At 35.4% G+C, this 18,189-nt stretch overlaps 1 protein-coding gene across 1 annotated transcript in view; it reads right to left on the reverse strand.

Annotated features, from left to right (window-relative positions):
* Positions 1-18,189, reverse strand: part of LOC134236699 (fibrocystin-L-like) — a 42,874-nt gene that overhangs the window by 1,022 nt on the left and 23,663 nt on the right. The window contains exons 42-63 of the mRNA XM_062718872.1: positions 16,864-18,085; positions 16,372-16,663; positions 16,103-16,271; positions 15,547-15,828; positions 15,164-15,427; positions 14,657-14,905; positions 14,289-14,459; positions 13,685-13,915; positions 13,288-13,439; positions 12,904-13,112; positions 12,142-12,497; positions 11,672-11,843; positions 11,240-11,472; positions 10,735-10,995; positions 9,954-10,573; positions 9,647-9,871; positions 7,590-7,762; positions 7,193-7,394; positions 4,860-5,241; positions 4,426-4,595; positions 1,975-2,104; positions 964-987 (exon numbers count right to left, since the gene is read on the reverse strand). Coding sequence (XP_062574856.1) covers positions 964-987; positions 1,975-2,104; positions 4,426-4,595; positions 4,860-5,241; positions 7,193-7,394; positions 7,590-7,762; positions 9,647-9,871; positions 9,954-10,573; positions 10,735-10,995; positions 11,240-11,472; positions 11,672-11,843; positions 12,142-12,497; positions 12,904-13,112; positions 13,288-13,439; positions 13,685-13,915; positions 14,289-14,459; positions 14,657-14,905; positions 15,164-15,427; positions 15,547-15,828; positions 16,103-16,271; positions 16,372-16,663; positions 16,864-18,085 — 6,189 coding nt within the window. The remainder of the gene's footprint in view (positions 1-963; positions 988-1,974; positions 2,105-4,425; positions 4,596-4,859; positions 5,242-7,192; positions 7,395-7,589; positions 7,763-9,646; positions 9,872-9,953; positions 10,574-10,734; positions 10,996-11,239; positions 11,473-11,671; positions 11,844-12,141; positions 12,498-12,903; positions 13,113-13,287; positions 13,440-13,684; positions 13,916-14,288; positions 14,460-14,656; positions 14,906-15,163; positions 15,428-15,546; positions 15,829-16,102; positions 16,272-16,371; positions 16,664-16,863; positions 18,086-18,189) is intronic.

Consider the following 18,189-nt stretch of genomic DNA (forward strand, 5'->3'; position numbering starts at 1 on the left):
TATAACACTTTTCCTATACATGTACAAGTATATTCTTAGCAAAATTTTGACTATTGATTGTGGCCCCATCCTATTCCCTGGGGTCACAATTTGACCAGAAAAGCTCATTTGAGCCTTTGGCTCAGATGAGATAAAACATGCTAAAATCCAAAGTATTTTATGAAGCTTCAAAATAAATGTGATTAAAGTTTTGCTGTTCCCTCAAAGAGGATTTTTCTACATACATGTATTTCTATTTAAAACTTTCAATGCCAATGATGCCCCGAACCTTTCCTTGGGGTCATGATTTCATCAAAATTAAATCTACACTACTGGAGGATGTTTCCACATACAATGTACCTTAATTGGACTTAATTAAATTTAAATCTTTGATTGCACATACTGGCTGTATCCATCCCCAGGAGTCATATGGTTTGAACAAAATTGAGGTTTAGGACAATGCAGGCTGGTGCTGACATAAACAGACAAAGAACAGATTTTGATCAGGAAAGCTCATTTAAGCCTTTGGCGCAGGTGAGATAAAAAAATCTTTATCCACTGTATACAATTTCAATGTTACCCATAACCACTATTTCTTTCACCAAAAAGCTGCCATTAAATTTTGTGAAGTACAAGTATAATTACAACAATTGTTAAGGATAAAAAATATTAAAAACAAAGACTGTACTGGAAAACTTTTTCAAAAAGTATATTAGGGTGTATGTGGCTCTTCACATGTAGATGTAGGTACACATGTACTAAACAATTAGGGAAATTAAAACTAAAAACATTCAAATATGTGTGTCTTTAGTTCTCACAACAAATACAACATGTTTGTGCTTATGTGTGTGATGTGTAAGTTTTTATATTTTAAGTATATAACAATGAAGCCTATATAAGGATGAAGGAAAAATGAAAAAAAATTGTTAAATTTTAAGAAACATTTGAGAACCCCATTAGTAAACAGCCTTCTATCATTATTACCTGATCCTCCAGATATACTACCTCCTGTTAAATGATGCATAAATTTAATTCATGCTTTTGAAAATTACTTAAAATTTACTTATAAATTTTTGGATAAGAAGTTTCTGTTTTTGATCCAGAAGAAAATAAAGGGCTAAATCTTTTATCAGGATATTTTGAAAAAAAATGTAAACACAACTAAAAACATTGATAAGTGTTGCATAATTTAAATCACTGCTCCTTTGCACAAACAATCAACATTTCCCTCATAAATATTCTTGGTGCATAAAGCTGCAGGACTGCAGGTGAATGACCCTGTATTCCATGAAAAATGATCTTCTCCTACCTTGTTTATAAAACCCTATTTATTTTACATGAAAAAAAAGAGTATACTCTCATGTCTCAATTAATGCACAATTGCTGACAGATCAGAAACAGGTGCAAATTAGAATGTCTAGCAACACCAAAAAAGACACAATAGTCATAATGAAATTAAAAAAAAAAACTGGTTCTCTTTTGGGCCTTGTCTTGACTTTGAATTGAAAGGTTTAATATCTTTCTAAAAACTGTCCCATTTTCAGTGGATGCACATCAAATCAATATGTCCTAGCAGCGATGTGATCCTTTATTTTTTGAATTAACTAGGACAATGCAGTGGTGCGAAATCTTCCCTCTCTATCGTTTAATGTTCTTTTTTTCCAGGAAATATGGAGGAGGAACACCTTATTAATGTAAATTAGCAGGAAAAGAACTGGAATATTACATGCATGAATCACCACAAATGGCTTAAAAAGTCTACTCCTAAACTAAAACAGAGTGGTTATTTATCTAATCTGTCAGCAATACAGGTTTCAACTAAGCTTTTTAAAATTCTCTTAGTAACAATTCGTCATTTATTTAGACTCTGCATATTTTAAAGAAAGTCCAATAACTCTACTGAATAGTTCACTCTGGCAATTAAAACTTGTTACTTGCTGTCAACAGCAAAGCTGATAAAATTGTTTAATAAAATACAATGATTTGATGACTTACTGTGCGTCTTTGTCTTGGGGTAGACTTTGAGTCTCCAGACCATAATGGCCACAACGATGAGAATGATGAGCAGGATGGAAATACAGATGCCGACGATCATCAGAATCTTGATTTCTTTATCCTTGTCATCCTGAAAAACCAGAGACAGAATGTGTCAATGTTGTATCATATGTAGAGAATATTACATGCTAAAATTCTTATCATTATTTATAATTCAGGCCCCAGGGCCCCATATCAGCATGATCGAGGGCCAAAGTTATGATAAGGGTTTTCGGACCATGCAGTCATTAATTTTGAGCTATCGTGACATCACTCTTATCCCACAGTGTGGAATCAGTGTAATTTCTGCTTAGTATATAATAAATTCACATATCTTTGGAAAAATAAAACAGAAATGTACATCAAATGCAGCAATCTATCATGCATTCATAACATATATTACCCAAGTTTAAACATGTAAAGAATTCATCTTCCTGTATCAATACATGCATGAAAACTTAAGGTACATGTATACACATAATAAATGCACAATGAAAGGTTAAGATGATTTAAATTTATTACTAAAACACTCCAAAAATGTACTGTTTAAAAGTGGATATGACAATTCAAGTAATATGATCTTTAAGTAGTGCAATGCATGCTTTCGCACAAGTCAAAAAAATTAACACTAACAGACAGCAATTTTAAATACTTTTCCATGATTATAAATTCTTATACACAGATCAGCAATTTAGAAATTTTCCATCACCACCACTACATATTCTCCATATGTCTAAAAATAAGTGGATCAAGGCTTTTGTTTCTCATTTAAGAGAAAAATCATTCAAAAGTCATTTACAAGTTTATGATCACATAACCCCAACAATTAAAACACAGATGGCCAACTAAACTGTTAACCATCTTCTGTAATCTCTCAATACCTGAACTTATACACATGCATTATTAACCATGCACTTTCAAAATATTAGTATTTTTTCTCAATTGCTATTGCTTTGTTATTTTTCCCCATAATAATTTAAAAGATGTCCTAGCGACCTTTAATGTATCACATATGTTGCCAAATTGCAAAGCTAAAATAATTGTTTACCTCTTCATGCGTATAATCATATAAGGAATGAATATGAGTGTTCATCTTTGACATAATTGCCATACATGGGGTTTTACTGAATCGTTAAGCTACCTTGTTTATTATGGAGTGGTTTACGATTGGCAATTAATTTCATAACCACTTCCTTATATGCCTAACTAATTAAAACCTTATCTTGTTTACAAAGGGATTTAAATAGATAAAAATGTTCATATGCCAACTGTTAGTATTTAATCATTAATGCAATATTTACTTTGAAAGTCAAGAAAAGAAATGTAACAAGCACTAGGCAGGTATGGAAAGAGAGGAGGGGGAAAAAGACCCATGGACTATAACAGTCACCCAATTATGTCTGCCTTTTTTGAGACATTAACGTCATTCTCTCTCTAGATCTCTTTCTCTCTCTCAAAAAAAAATGTGTTGTCTCATTTCTAAACAAAGTCTATGATTGAAATAAAATTATCAAAATTGAATATGCCTTATTTTTTCTCTGGCAGATAGTAGCCCCGTTGTTCTTGAGAAAAATATTAAAAATTTTTTTCCTCATTTATTACTCGAAAAAAAATTAGCATTTGAAAATGCACTTATTTATACTCTCCTCCCCCTAAAAAAGCTGGACAAAAAGTTGAAAAATGACATTTAAGAAAGAAAAAAAACTTTAACATTGCATAGGGCTTGAAAGAATTTTTGTCCAAGTTGTCAAAACTACATGTAAAAAATTAAATGTCAACTCTGTGAATGTTTGAAAAAAAAACAAATAATTATTAAAAAGAATTTGAAAGATTTATAAAAATAGATTTTGTTCTTGATTTCTATTGGTAATAATTTTAGACAGACTTCTATGCCCCGAAGACCACGTAACTCACTAATAGCAGCATGGACCTATGAGATCTGAAGGCAAGTTGAACTTTATGAAAAGTCATCTATGTTGGTAAAAGTAATTATCTTGAAAACAATTTCACATAAAAGTGCATCACAGCTGAGTTAAAGTACATGATCATTATACAAAAAAAAAAAAGGGTTACAGTGGACCCTCCAGGGCAAGATGTTTACTTTTTTCCTTTCACTGGGGAATAGATGCCAACTGTCAATGATCCTAAGTTTACAACAGGCACATTCATTATAAGCATGTTTTACTATAACTGTTAATGTTCCATGATTCTAAAAAAATTTTTATCCAGTAACAAGTGAACTTCTACTCTCAAACTGATTTCTTTTACTTTTATATATAGGCAAAAACTACACAATAGACTTCTTTTTATCAGTGATGTATGAAATAATATTGTCATATCCAAAATACAATCCACTGCAATGTATTTTTCTTAGTTTATCTATACCATTTAATGAAATTCAATTTAAATTACCTCATCATCACAGTAATCAGCCCCATTCACTGACATGGTCTTACTGAGAGTATGGGTGGTTCCTTTGTAAGTGAAGGTGGTGCCACTTTTAATGGCTGTACACAAGGCCTCAGTCACTTCCAGGACGGTGGTGCTGTTGCCAGAAACTGTCACGGTAATGACCACACTTCCTGTCAACAAACAACATTACAATCCATCACTAAATGCAACCAGCTTAAAATACAGATGAAAAAAACTTGTAGGATACATAAATCATAATACAAAGAATCATTTTATATATACTAAAACAGATAAAAAATTCATTGTAAGTCTCCTTCAATGCTAATTTTTTCAGAGAATCATGATAAATTCTAGCCAAACAGTATTTCAGTATATTAAACAAAGGAGTACAACTGTATGTGTTATAAAGATTCCAAAACAACTTCTTTTCCTACCTTGTGAGACCTGCAGGTTAGACATCTTCATGTAAGGGTACCTAGACTGGAAGTGGTTAACGATCACAGCTCCAAACTCTGTGGTGCCGTAAGTAGCAAAGTCACGGTCAAACTTGATCTTCACCGTGTGGGTGGTATCTATGGTAACGGTCTGAGCCTCGCTTGGGTAAAGGTAAAGGTCATGAGTGATCTCGTGAGAATACTGGGCTGGTACCGAGTACACCGTGAATTTGATGAAGGCCATTCCTACAGTGTCTAACTGGAGGTCATTCAGGGTCACCAGACCAGTAACCGGGTTAAAGGCCTTGGTGAATGTTCCACTCAACGAACCTGTGTAGGAGTTTCCAGTCATTTGTGTCACATTCACGTACCAGTTCAAGCCCTGAAATGTTAAAAAATCCAATTTAAGCTACTGCTCAAAAAAATTAACTGTTACATTTATAGAGATTCATTGTCAGAGAAAAATAAAATTCAACTTTTGAATTTAAAAAAAACGTGTGTCTCCTTAAGCCTTTACCAGTCCCTCTCATGCCCACTCAAAGGAGAGTGTTTTTTCAATGTGCTTTTCTTTAAACGGAATGCTGTTACCATACTTATTTCAGAAGTACATTGTATATGTAATTATATTTTTGTGCATTTTGTATTTTTTTTCATCCACTAATTCATGCGCATGGTATTACTTTTAAACTCATTTTTATGATTTTAGTGGGCTTATTTACTACAGAGTATTGTGTTAAACAGTTTAAATGAAAGGTTGGACAGAATTTTGAATGCAATTAGTTTTATATATTTATAGAAGTTAACATGGAAAGATTAAGATCAACAAAGTGACTTTTAATTATGTTTCTACCATTTCTTAAATATACATGCATGCTTAATCCAAAATAAGTCTCCTATTCTTCTAACACTTCAGAAACCATCTAGTACCAAGGGTAGATGCAAAAACTTGTCTAAGAGATACTGTGAGCACTGAGCTCACAAAATATTACCCCCCCCCCCCTTCCACTTTCATATGAATTTAATGGCAAAGTACACTTTCTTGCAATAGGAGACCCCAAATATCTAAGTATCCAACCAAAGCATACAAGAGGAAATGCATAATGGCACTATACGTAAAAAAAAAAAATTGTGAAAATCTTTTATCCACGGGTTACAGAGGGAGATATGGACTACTTACTCCCCACTTTTCAAAAAGGTGCATAAAAATCACAACCTGATACATTATATTTTACCCATTATACTGGCAGAACTAGATATTTTCTTCACATTCGGGTATTAACTTCTTTATCACAAGTTTGTGACTTTTTTTATTTTACTCATTAGATGAAATTTAATTAATTTTTATGACTGTTTTTAAAAAATAAAAACAACCAAAAAAACAAAACAAAACAAAAAACAAACAAACAACTCAAAGTATTTGTCAATGTTTTTTTATGCAAGATATTTTTTTAACTCCTGGTTGACCCCCACTTTTCAAAAACAATACTACGTCCCTGAATTAAATACAACTCAAATACACTTTTGAAAAAAAAATTTTTGGATATTTTTCCAATTTGTCCATTGAAATGCCAAGACAGCAAACATGAAAAATAAATAATTGGTGTGCAGTGATAGGCTCGATATCTACTCGTAATTGTTTACAAAGATATTCACTATAATTTACTCTATTTTAGTTTTAATAACAGTTATAATAACGAGACTATTTAACCTGGAAGAAATGGCACTAAAAGTCCATATGTACTCTTCATACATTAATAAATACCACTGTAACATTGGTATTTTACTGTAGTAGATATTATATCATGATTAGCCATATCTCCAACCAAAATCAACTGACAATGACTTACATAGGCAGTGCCTGCTATCCAATCTTTTTTTGATTATTCATTATAAGATATTTTTTAAATTAAATCAGCTGTGTCTACACACCACAGATTCATATTGTGATATTAATTTTCTTCTTGCTGATGGAGATGGTGTTTTTTTTTTTATTTTTTATTTTCATTGGGAAAGAGGATTGGTGGGGAGGGGTTGGGAGTGGGTGGTAGATGTTTGGGGGGGGTGATATTGGGTTCTCTTTTGGATATTCTGAGAAAGCTAGGGATCAAAATTCTTTATAATAAAATAATAAACTCTGCTTATTAATTATCACTTCCTCAGAGAAGCCAATCTTTGCAGATATTTCATTCTCTGCTGCCACCTACCACATGCATCAAACTATAACAAACTATAAACAACAGTGAACCTTCTCTTTTATATACTAATTATCCCAAATGCACCAGGTAATGCTACAAAATACAGTACAGTAGCAGCTTCAAACAGTGACAACTTACACTCCAGGCAATGTCTGGTAGGGTCACCCCAGTGTCCTTGTCTCTGATGTCCAGATTGACAGTGTGTGAACTACCCTGGTAGATGTCGGGTGACGTGTAGGTCACGGCCGAAGTCAGTAATCGCTGGGCGACACTGAGAGGAGAGGAGGCAAGGGTGAAGGTCGCTTCTGATGGGTCAATCACCTTGAAATCCAAAATGTACCTGAAAAATCAATTAAATGTGTAAATATGTTTCAAAATCTGTTAACTCCTAAACCTATGAAAATCTGTATAAAAACATATAATGATCAATCATTTTGTAAAATGATCAGTCCTTATTACATACAATAACTCTGTCATGTTTTTCTATGAAAATGACCTCATTTTAACTGTGAGGCTAAGTCTCTGGTTTACTCACCCTGATCCACTGTGGGATATTCCCAGTCCAGTGAAGTTGGCCCATCCATCAATGAATGACACAGTGGTGTTTCCGACCAGTGTGGCCGAGGGATTACTGCCACTACCTGCTCTTAGACTGACCTCAACCTTCCAGGGCTTAGAAGAGGCCCCCAGCAGGGTTACTCTGTCTCCCTGTTAAAATTAATAAAGAAGTTGACAACCTTGGATGTAAATTTGAGAAGCTACAACAAACTTTTGCTTCATATCCTATCAAACTTTAGAGTATAATCTATTTTTTGATGGAAAAAAAATTGGTCATTTTACTTGAGCAATGCAGCTATAAAAATAAGTTGTATAACTGAAATTGTCACCCATAAATTATTTTTCTTCCTTTGCCCTTGTCAAAAGTGAGCAAATTTAAAAACCTGGGTGCATTATCTTTACATAAAACATTGTCTGGGTGAATTTAAAACAGGTCAAAATTGTTTTGCAATGGAAATACCGTAAATCTGGAAATTTTTACTGTAGATAAATTTTTAGCAAATTTGCGTGTGCATTGCATTCGCAAAAATATTTTTCTTAAATATAAATCAACATGTGAAGAATTTTTTTTCTGAGAGCTCGTGTCTTTTTTAACTCGGAGAATAGGTGTAGTTAAACACTGGTCATTTATATAAGAAACCTGTTTATACTACTATAACTACAAGTTAATTACCCTTGACTGTAATTGCCCTCATTATATGCAATATCGTCCAATGGTTTGACAAGCACTGAGGTGGTATGCCTTTTTAATTATTTTGCCAATAAAGAGAGAATTGTTATTTTATCTAACCGTTGTATCAACACGGGCGATAACTCGAACTCAGTGCATTTACTAGAGAGTTCCAAATGTAAACACGGCGTGTAAATTTTAGGTGAGAAAAAACCAAACGTTGAGAAAATTAGTTATATTTTTTACTTCATTTGGACTATATTTTAGGTTTAAAGGCATACACAACCTCTAAAATGTTTGTTATAATCAATTAAGAAGTTATTTTCATTGCAAATCCTTTTACATGTATTTTATCAAAATTGCATTCATGTAGTCCGTGGAACGACCTTGGCCCAGTTGCAATTTCTTGCCATGTTCTGACATTGTTAAATGGGTGGTATTCTAACTGAAAACAAACTAATTTGAAACAATACCTGGTTTGAAAATCTTCAGTGATTTTTATTTTTAGCGCCATTGACAATTTTGAAAAAATTTGAAGCGTAAAAATTAATCAATAGCTTTTTGACCCAAATTCGCAAAAATAAATCGACGTAAAAATTTCCAGATTTACGGTATAGCTTGGGGTGAAAATAATCATGTATGCAGTCAGCATTGACTTCAATATTTGCATCTAATTGAACTGTAAATAGACCATTTTCTTTGAATGTTTAAATATTAATAAACAAAAAATAACAGACTGATGAAAAGACACAAAATAAATAATTCATAATTACCAAGAACAAATACATGCATTTACATAACTTATCACTTTAATTAAAAACATGAATCACCAGCTTTATAATCATGGCATGCACGCACAGAAACAAAATGTAACATATATTTGAGTAGGACAAGGGAGGTAATTTGTTACAGAGGATACAAAAACAAGCAATTTTATACGAAAAATGTATATACATAAAAAGGAAAGACACATATAATATGTACATGTAGATTAGATTCCTTATTTGTGTTAACCACTGAACCTGCATGCTCAAATCCAATAGAATATTACCAAAAAATTCAGTTATATATCAACAATCACCCATAAATTTATACACCACAAAAACAAATCATTACCGAACTGGGCTGTTGGGAAAAAGAAAAATTATCAAATATTTTATTTACTACTGAAATACAGTGTCATATCAATTAACAGATACACATACGAGTACTAAATGTTTCAATTTAATTCACACAATCCTAAACAAAAGCAACATTTTAACATGAATTCTGTGGTTCCATGACAAAATGCTTTTTTTCTTTAACACAGTCTATTTTGATCCACATTTCTTAATAATGCATCATAAAGATCTATGTCTACTTACATTGCTCTCTCTGAACTGAAGCACGGGCTGTACAGGGAAGGCATTGCCTTCGGTTCCTGGTGTGATCTCTGTTTTAAACTCCATCACAGACGGGATTCTAATGGCATTCATGTAGTCCGTGGACTCTACGACCTTGGCCCAGTTAGGGTCAGAGGTCGGAGGTAGTGCCTCAGCCACGGCGACATTGTTAATGGTGATGTTCAGGATGTCAGACAGATTGCCAAGCTGAAAACAAAACAAGCAGTTAATAAAATGCAAACAAAGACATAAATCAAAGTAGAATTTTCCCTTATAATATTATACAGACCTGATACTGGTTGATGATCTTAGATGCCAAAGCCTGCTGGTCAGTGAAGGACATGGTACTAACAGCTGATGTACAGTTAATCGTCATGCATGGGGGATTGCCGACCTCAATGTAATACATGGTATTGGTTCCAGTTGATCGCTTACGGCGACTGACTCCTGACTGAACATTCATGGTACGGATCTTGTCACTAGGAATACCCAGGAATGTTGCCAAGTTGTTCAGGAGGTTGGGTCCAAAGAATTGGTCCACAGTCATGGTGGGCACATTGAATCCAACGACAATTTGAGGTGACATTTTGATTTCTATTTCATCACCTCCACAGATAATGACCTGTAATTCCTGCCAGTCTCGGTCCATGTAGTTGGCGCCGCAAGGATCAGTGTCCACTTTAGGATTGAACTGTCCAACAGTGGTTGGAGACTCAAGAATGAGGTTCTTGTTGGAATCCAATTGACCATTTTTGGGCAGCACATATTCTCCATTCACAAACACATCCAATCGGTTTGGCTTACCATTGTAGGCTCCAACACGGATACGTTCTGATTTGGGAGTGCTTAGAAGCATCAAACGAAGGTGCTGGGGTGCAGTGCTGGTGAAGTACAGAGAAAAGTTTCTTCCTGCAATAGAAATCAACATTTGTCATTTATGAAAAAGGTTATATCATATGTGGATAATTTTGCATTTTACAAATACAAACATGTATAGCTGCAATTTGCAAAAGTTAGCTGAATTAAAAAATTGTACGTATTGAATAAAAAAAGGACTTTTGGACACTGACCAATGGGAGTGATGGCCTGGAATGTGGACAATCTCTTTTGACAGGTGTACCCAGCACACCAACCATGGTCCTGGGGTCCATTGATAAGATCCATGAAACCATCTCCCTTATCATTCCAGCCGAGGACGGCGACAGGGGACAGACGCCTTAACTCGGTGTCAGCGTCCATGTTCTCAATGGTCAGCTGTTTGTAGTTGTAATCAGAACAAGTGTAGGCCTGCTGTTTGTCATTGTAGGTACAGGTATCATCACGGAGAACACCTACAGAAACAAAGAGTAAAGGTCAAGTCAATGCCATGGCTTTTGGACCACATATAGCATATGTTTACTATGAATATTTATGTTTAATAAAAAAAAAATTAAAAATTGTGTGAAACACTCAGTATGATTCTTAACGACGATATTGCACAATGTACCATATATATGATGTCAACATAATTCTTCACATCAATATCATTAAATAAGGAAACTTATTTTATTCCCAATACAGATAGATTCTGTATACCTTTATATTTGGCAACCTGGTCAACGGTAAGAACAGCACCGCTTGGGGCTGTAAGAATAGGTTTGGGGATTCTGTAGTCTCCCAGACCACGGCGCGGGTCTCCGTCCCACTCAAACTCAGCTTGTGGCACCACTGTAGTGGGACTGCCCAGCAGGGAACCATCTGTGTCAACCACAACACACTTCTTGTGTCCATCACAGTCCATGTCAACACAGTCAGAGGGGTTTATCTTGCTGTGAGAGTGAAGTTAAACATACGATTTAAATCTTCATCCTGCCAATGTCTGACATACTTAATTCTATCCATGCTTAATATAAAATACAATGAGATGCTATGCGAAAGTTCAAAGGCAATTTCTATTTAATCTGAAAGCCGCAAAAAAAAAAAAATGTTTTACTGAAAAACAAAGTTTGGCTATGCAATAAAACTTACCCTAGCCTTGGCCTGTGATAGTATACAGTATTTTCTGTTCCCACGCTGACCTTTCTGTTTCCTGTAAGCTGGGTGGGGTGGCATGCATCGTCGTTGCTGGGATCAGTTGTCAAAACCACATCCTGGCCACATTCCCCTGAGGAGCCCGTTTGGAAGTTGGCAAAGGTGTTATCTGATAGGGAAAAAAGAAAATTATTACAAAAATACATTTTCCTGCCATTCTATAAAACTAAATACTAGAGTGATACATATTTTATGTCAAACTGAAAAGCTTCATTACTTGGAACAAAAAAAAAACAACAAAAAACGATTAAATATATTTTATAAAATTACCAATGATTAATTAAGACTCTCAATTTCCATACAAACTTGAACCATCAGAAAAAAAAATGTGCATATTTATATCAGATACATGTACATGTAACTTGAAAACAATGTTAAAAAAAACCCAATGTGCTTCCAGTACCTACCAGAAATTGTGGTAAAGCCACCAATGGCATTGTAAGCCATGATGCCAATGAAAGGTTTTTCGGGGGAATTATTGGGGCCAGAGCTGAAGACTGTGATAGAGATTCCAGTTCTTCCTGCCGTGCCAATTCTCCAGGACTTGTCAAATGTTCTTCTCAGTGTGAAGTAAGGTAATGTGAAGTCCATCTTATCATTCGCACAATCGAAGACGGAAGACTTTCCGACGATCAGATTTTTCCTAATAGTGACTTGTTTGTTCTCATATAAATGATCAAGAGCTGCAGGTCCTATGATCAGAGGGAAAATTCCCACATTGTTGTCAATCAGTGTCAGCCTCTCCATGATGATTTCATACTGACTGTAAGGAAATATTTCACTGTAGGTTAACTTTTGTGTTCTGTGTGTTCCAGAATTTACAATCAATAAATATATTATATCATCATTAACAAAATCCTCTTCCTTTTTAACAAACCCCATTTGTGGAAACTGATTACTAAATGTAAATGTTTTACCCACGATTATTTCCGAAATATTAACGGAAAATCTAAAAAAAATACTCTTGGAATTAGAATTGACCATCTGAATAATCTTGAAAAAATATTTCCAATATATTTTGTTTCCAAATTTGAGAAGATTGCAAAATACTAATAAAATGTACCAGTAATAAAGATAATAATTTGTTTCAATATATTAGTTAATTATTCCAATGTAAAGTTGAAAAGACAAAAAGGAAATTTGTTCTGAAGATAATTATATTTTTATACCTCTGATAATAAACTCCAAAGTTATAATTCTTCCAAATGGACATGTTGGCAATTCTCCAACAGGTTGGGGGGTTGACTTTGTCAATAGGGAAGAGACCGACGGCCATCAGATTGGAATGGAAGACATTGTCACTCCATGTGTCAGTCGCGGTGCAGCTCTCAAAATCTCCATGGTATCCAGAGCGTTCAGATGAGGAGATGGCATTGCCCTACAAAAAAAGTTTACCAAGACTTCAAAATCACAATTTCAGTATTTTAAAAATTTTCATCTGAATTTTTTTTTCCAAAAAAAAAAAAAAAAACAATCACGATGGTCATGAATATTTTAACATTCAAAATACATATTTATTATTATTATTTTTTTAACACATTAAGTGCTATTACCTGTAAGATTGTTCCACTTGCACCAATTGCATCCACAGACCCATCATAATAGATGTTTAATTCCTCTGAGCGACCATTATAAGAGCCAGGCCAAATGTTGAGAGAGATCAAGTTGTTACGGATAGCAGTACCACTGGATTTGGTGTGGATTGCTGCAAATTGAAATCAATACACACTGTTGAATATTTTAGAATTGAACATTAGGTAAATATCATAAATATATGTTGCTTTTCAATTTAGTGATAAAAATGGAAGCATTTATTTATTTTTTGAAATATATATAGATTACAGATAAATTTCAACTTTTAGACATCATATTTCTTCGGCTGGGTTTTGGTATTATAGGTACTATAAGATATCATAAGTATTTAAACAGAATGTGTCTTGTTAGCATTACCTGATCCTATGGTGTGATGGATTACATTGTTTTGGATTTCCAGGTCATTGGTTCCATAGACTCCGATAGCAATACCCAGGTTGTGATGGAAGCTGCTCTGTTTGACGTAGCATGGCTTGATGTTGGAGATAGGGATATCCACAAAGCTGAGGGAGTGGCGAGGATCATAGGTGGCAGTAAAACCCTCCTGTCCTCCTCTGTTGAACTCAACATTGGAAATCCTGGCAAATCCTACAATACATGTACAGGATCCAATATTACATACATTATTTCCATTAGGGATACCCTCAATGTACATGTACAAAAGGTCTATGAGCTTGGTATCATTTTTTCTGAGGCTGAAATTTCATATCAGAAGAGAAGCAGAAAAAATAAAAAAATTTGAATAACAATTAACGATAACACAAGAACAGATAACCAGATGTCGCATGAATGATTCATTTGACAAGATTTCCAAATACAAATGTACAGTACAATCCTACTACGCTATAATGTAAAACGGAAGTTCCAGTAAAAAATATGTGCAAGCAAGTTTCAATAAAATATTCGTATATTTTAACTGACAAAATCATAACATGAAAGTCATTTCTTCTCAGAAACATACCTGTGTAACGCCTGGTGGCATCAGCAGTAACGCCAACAAGGACGCGAGCACCGAAAGAATCAGAGTAGATGTTGGGGTACTCAGCTCCGACGATCTTGATGTTTCTTGTCAGAAGTCCTACCTCCGCCCTCATGGAGTATTTCTCTCCGTTACTCAAGGTCTCTTCCATGGCTGCATAAAAAATTTGTAACCATCTTCAATGGCACAACTTTGTTTTCGAATTCATCCATAAATTATCATGAATGTTTTGTTTTGATTTATGCTCAATATTGATTTCCATTTTTTTTTTTTTTTTTTTTTTTTGCAATTTTTCACCAAAATATTCTTAATGATAATAAAATTTTGATACACAAAAATTTTACACTTACAGATATGCTTGTGGGTGAGGGCTGAATCCAGTGTCAGTGTCTTCTTGTCTGCTGATATGGCACTGATTTTTCTGATCTCGACCTCCCATGCCTTGTAGCTGGTGGCGGTGATAATAATCTCGTCATTGACTGCCCAGTCCACGGCCTGAGTCAGTGAAATCTGGTTATCTCCAGAGGCACTGGTCTGAGAGAGAGTTGTCCAAGTAACAGTGTGACTCTTCCCATGCAAGTCCAACCCACCAAAGACACCTATTACAGGCCAAAAATAAATGCATTATTACCATACATTGTGTGTACTTTTACATAACCAAATAAAGTTAATCAGTATGCTGTATATAAACAGGAAAGTGTATTTCTTCAGTTTGAAACTCTATTTTTATTTTGACATGATAATAAATAATATTTAATGATGGTGATAAATAAAAGAAAGAACAATAATTCTTTGTTTTATTTTTCTACAAAATTTCTGACCTAAGAGCCCATAGAACATTCTTAAAGTAATCTTACCTATAACTTTTGATCCTACATTGGGTCCTTCTGTCACAGGGTAGGGAGGAGTGTTGGCATCACCACGTAATACAATGGAGGCTTTACCTTCATAGGGAGCTGACTCCTGACAACCAATAATTAGTCTTCCTCCCTTAATATAGAGATAGGTCACATCAATGGTAATATCATTGTCTTTAGTTGGCCCATGATCAAGCTCAAGAGTTCCTTCGATGACCAATTCTGTGAAACTAGGGATTGCTTCGTCCAAGATGACCCAGTAACCTACATGACGTAAAGATAAATATAATAAATACATTGAAGAAAAAATGTTGTCTTTTTTTTTTTTACATAGTTCTATGCAACATATAATTTTGGCACTATCAGGGTTCCATACTACTTGCCTTTAGGGATCTTGACCTTATCACCCTGTTTGGGGAGTCCAAACTGTCCATTTCCCAGGTTACCGCCCCACCCAGCCTCAGCAGTCTGCCAGCTTGCCACATCTGACCACTTGGTGGCATTGGAGGGTCGCGTGCATGTAGGGGGAATGGTATCTGGGTCAGGTGGAGGTACACAGTTAGTGTAGTAACATTTGAAGGCTGTCATGTGAGAATCTACATCCTCTGCATATACAGGCATGGCTCCAGAACCCCTCTTTCTCCTACGGCTTTTCTTACCAGAAACTAAATTTAGAAGAAAAGTCATACAGGTACCCAATACAAAATGTTCATATTCTTACACATTAAGCATGATATATATAAAAGTTCATATTCATAAATAAAATGTTCATACGAAAAGAGTCATTTGGAAGTAATATCTAAAATAAAATATGTTGAACACAACTGCATTTGACACTTAAGAAGGACATACCCTGTATATGTAAGGTACTCAAAGTTTGTTATAAATTATAGACAGGTTTATCAGTTACTCTCTCAGAATCAGAATGAAACTGCTTACCCAAATAGCAGAGCTCGTAATCTGACTCATTGAATTCCCAGTCACCATTTTTATTTGTGCCGAAAACCATGGCAGTGTCTGACTGATTGCGGAAGGTCTTTCCATCTAATGCAAATCGATCGGGTTTCCTTTCAAAGCGCTGACAGACCTTTACATTGTTTGCTTGGTCCTGCAGTAAAAATACAAACCAATGTTAACATTCATGTATCAAGGTAAATGAAAAAATATTAAAATTCATTTCAAAATCCATCTAACTTTGTATGATTTACCCCAAACTGGTAGAAAGTTGCATGGTAGGAAATGTTTGTGATTTTCTCGCCTCCCTCCCATTCAAATTTGTAGGTTTCACCATCAATCAGAATTCCAATCCACCCAGGCTTGTGTGAAATCCTCTTAGTTCCAAACTGAGACAAGTCAGATCCATAAGAATTATTCAATCGCATGGCTTGACCTTCTAAAGACACAGGCTGGATGTCTTTTAGAGCTACTCGGTGGAATGTGAGGGACCCTGGACACAGACTAGCAGGGACGCCTTTGTTGAAGTTTGTATCACTTGTACACCTAAATAAAGGATTGATTTTGCAAATATAAATAGACATACAGTTATATATCTAATTTTTGTTATGGAATACCATGACAATCAAAATGTGATATTACTGGTAAAAAATCGAATAGTAAAGCCTGAAGTGAAACAAGGATAAATTCAAGTAAATAATGAATTAGAAAGATTTATACAACTAATGTAAAGTTATAGAACTTACGATGGAGGTAATGTTGCAGTGGTTGGGGTGACTTGGGAACCTGCAGCCCCTCCAGTGAGGGTACCATCCTCATCAATCATCACTGCCTGCCATTTCCAGTCAAATTTTCCACGGTTGGGTGAGTTTGTGAACGAGATCTGTTTGAACCTGTAGGTGTATCCACCACAGTAGACAGAGCAGGTACCGTCAATCTTGGTGTAGGTAAAAGCATTACATCCACTCTGAGCAAAGTTGTAAAATTCAATGTTGATACCATACATGCCATTTCCATATGGAATTACAAAGCCACCGATTGTGCAGTAGTTCTTCTGTCCGGAAACTGCAGTCAGCCCAGGGCTGTTGGCCACAATTACGCTGTTTTTGACAGCATAGCTGGTAGCTTCGTCATACTGTGGAGATGCCTTGATCAATTTTCCTTCATAACCAGCCTTTTCGTTGTGAACCATGACAAACTCGTGGAACTGGAGGGCTCCGACATTGACTGCTTCTGCTCCCTTCTCACAGTTCCAGACAGTCAGAGATTTGTATATTGCTACTTCATGATCTGCACTTGTGCTGCAAGATCCGTCCTTCCTTGGGTGATATTCCTGGAAAATCCACAGACCAAACCATCCCATGGAATGGACCGTGTTGTTCTGGAACACTCCTAGAGGTACATGTCTTGGGCAAATGTTTGGATCAAAGGACGGTCCATCGGGGTGTTCGTGCATTCTGTACCAGAAGCCAAAGTGTGTTCCACCGGCGGCAGCATTGTGTTGGATGGTATTATTGGGGTTTGTGACCCAGAAACAGGCTGGTGTGATGTCATCGTTCAACAAGCTGGAGCTGGCCTTCACGAATAAAGCCAAGTTGTACTGGAAGGTGTTGCCTGTTTCAATTCCGTCCTCCAAGAAGAAGGATCCACCCATGACATTGTAGATGACATTGTGCTCCACCACCAGGTTATGTGTCTTGTGGACATTCACCGCTCTGTTGAAGGTCCTATGTAGACCACATCCTCTGACGTAAGATGATTTCATGTCTCCGTTCAAGTGCATATGAATGGGATAACGTCCCAGTCTGAAGGCCTGACCAACATGTGTGAGTTCCACATACTCAATACGGGCGATGGCAATGTCCAAATCAGGTTCAGGTGCATGGACCAATATATGAGCACCAAACTCATCTGATCCCATCTCATCTCCAAATCGTCCCTGGAAGCAGGTCTGGGTGGTAAACTCTCCTGCAATAACAGATATAAAGTGTACTTCTGTTCAACTGAACAATGTTCAGAAAGTTAAAGAAATGTTCTTTATTCCTAACATTAATACATGTATAATTTTCAGA

The sequence above is a fragment of the Saccostrea cucullata genome, unplaced genomic scaffold (genome assembly GCF_032062105.1).
Source record: "Saccostrea cucullata isolate Sc308-1 unplaced genomic scaffold, CSIRO_AGI_Scuc_v1 ctg122, whole genome shotgun sequence".
In the NCBI taxonomy this organism is placed as follows: Eukaryota; Metazoa; Mollusca; class Bivalvia; order Ostreida; family Ostreidae; genus Saccostrea; species Saccostrea cuccullata.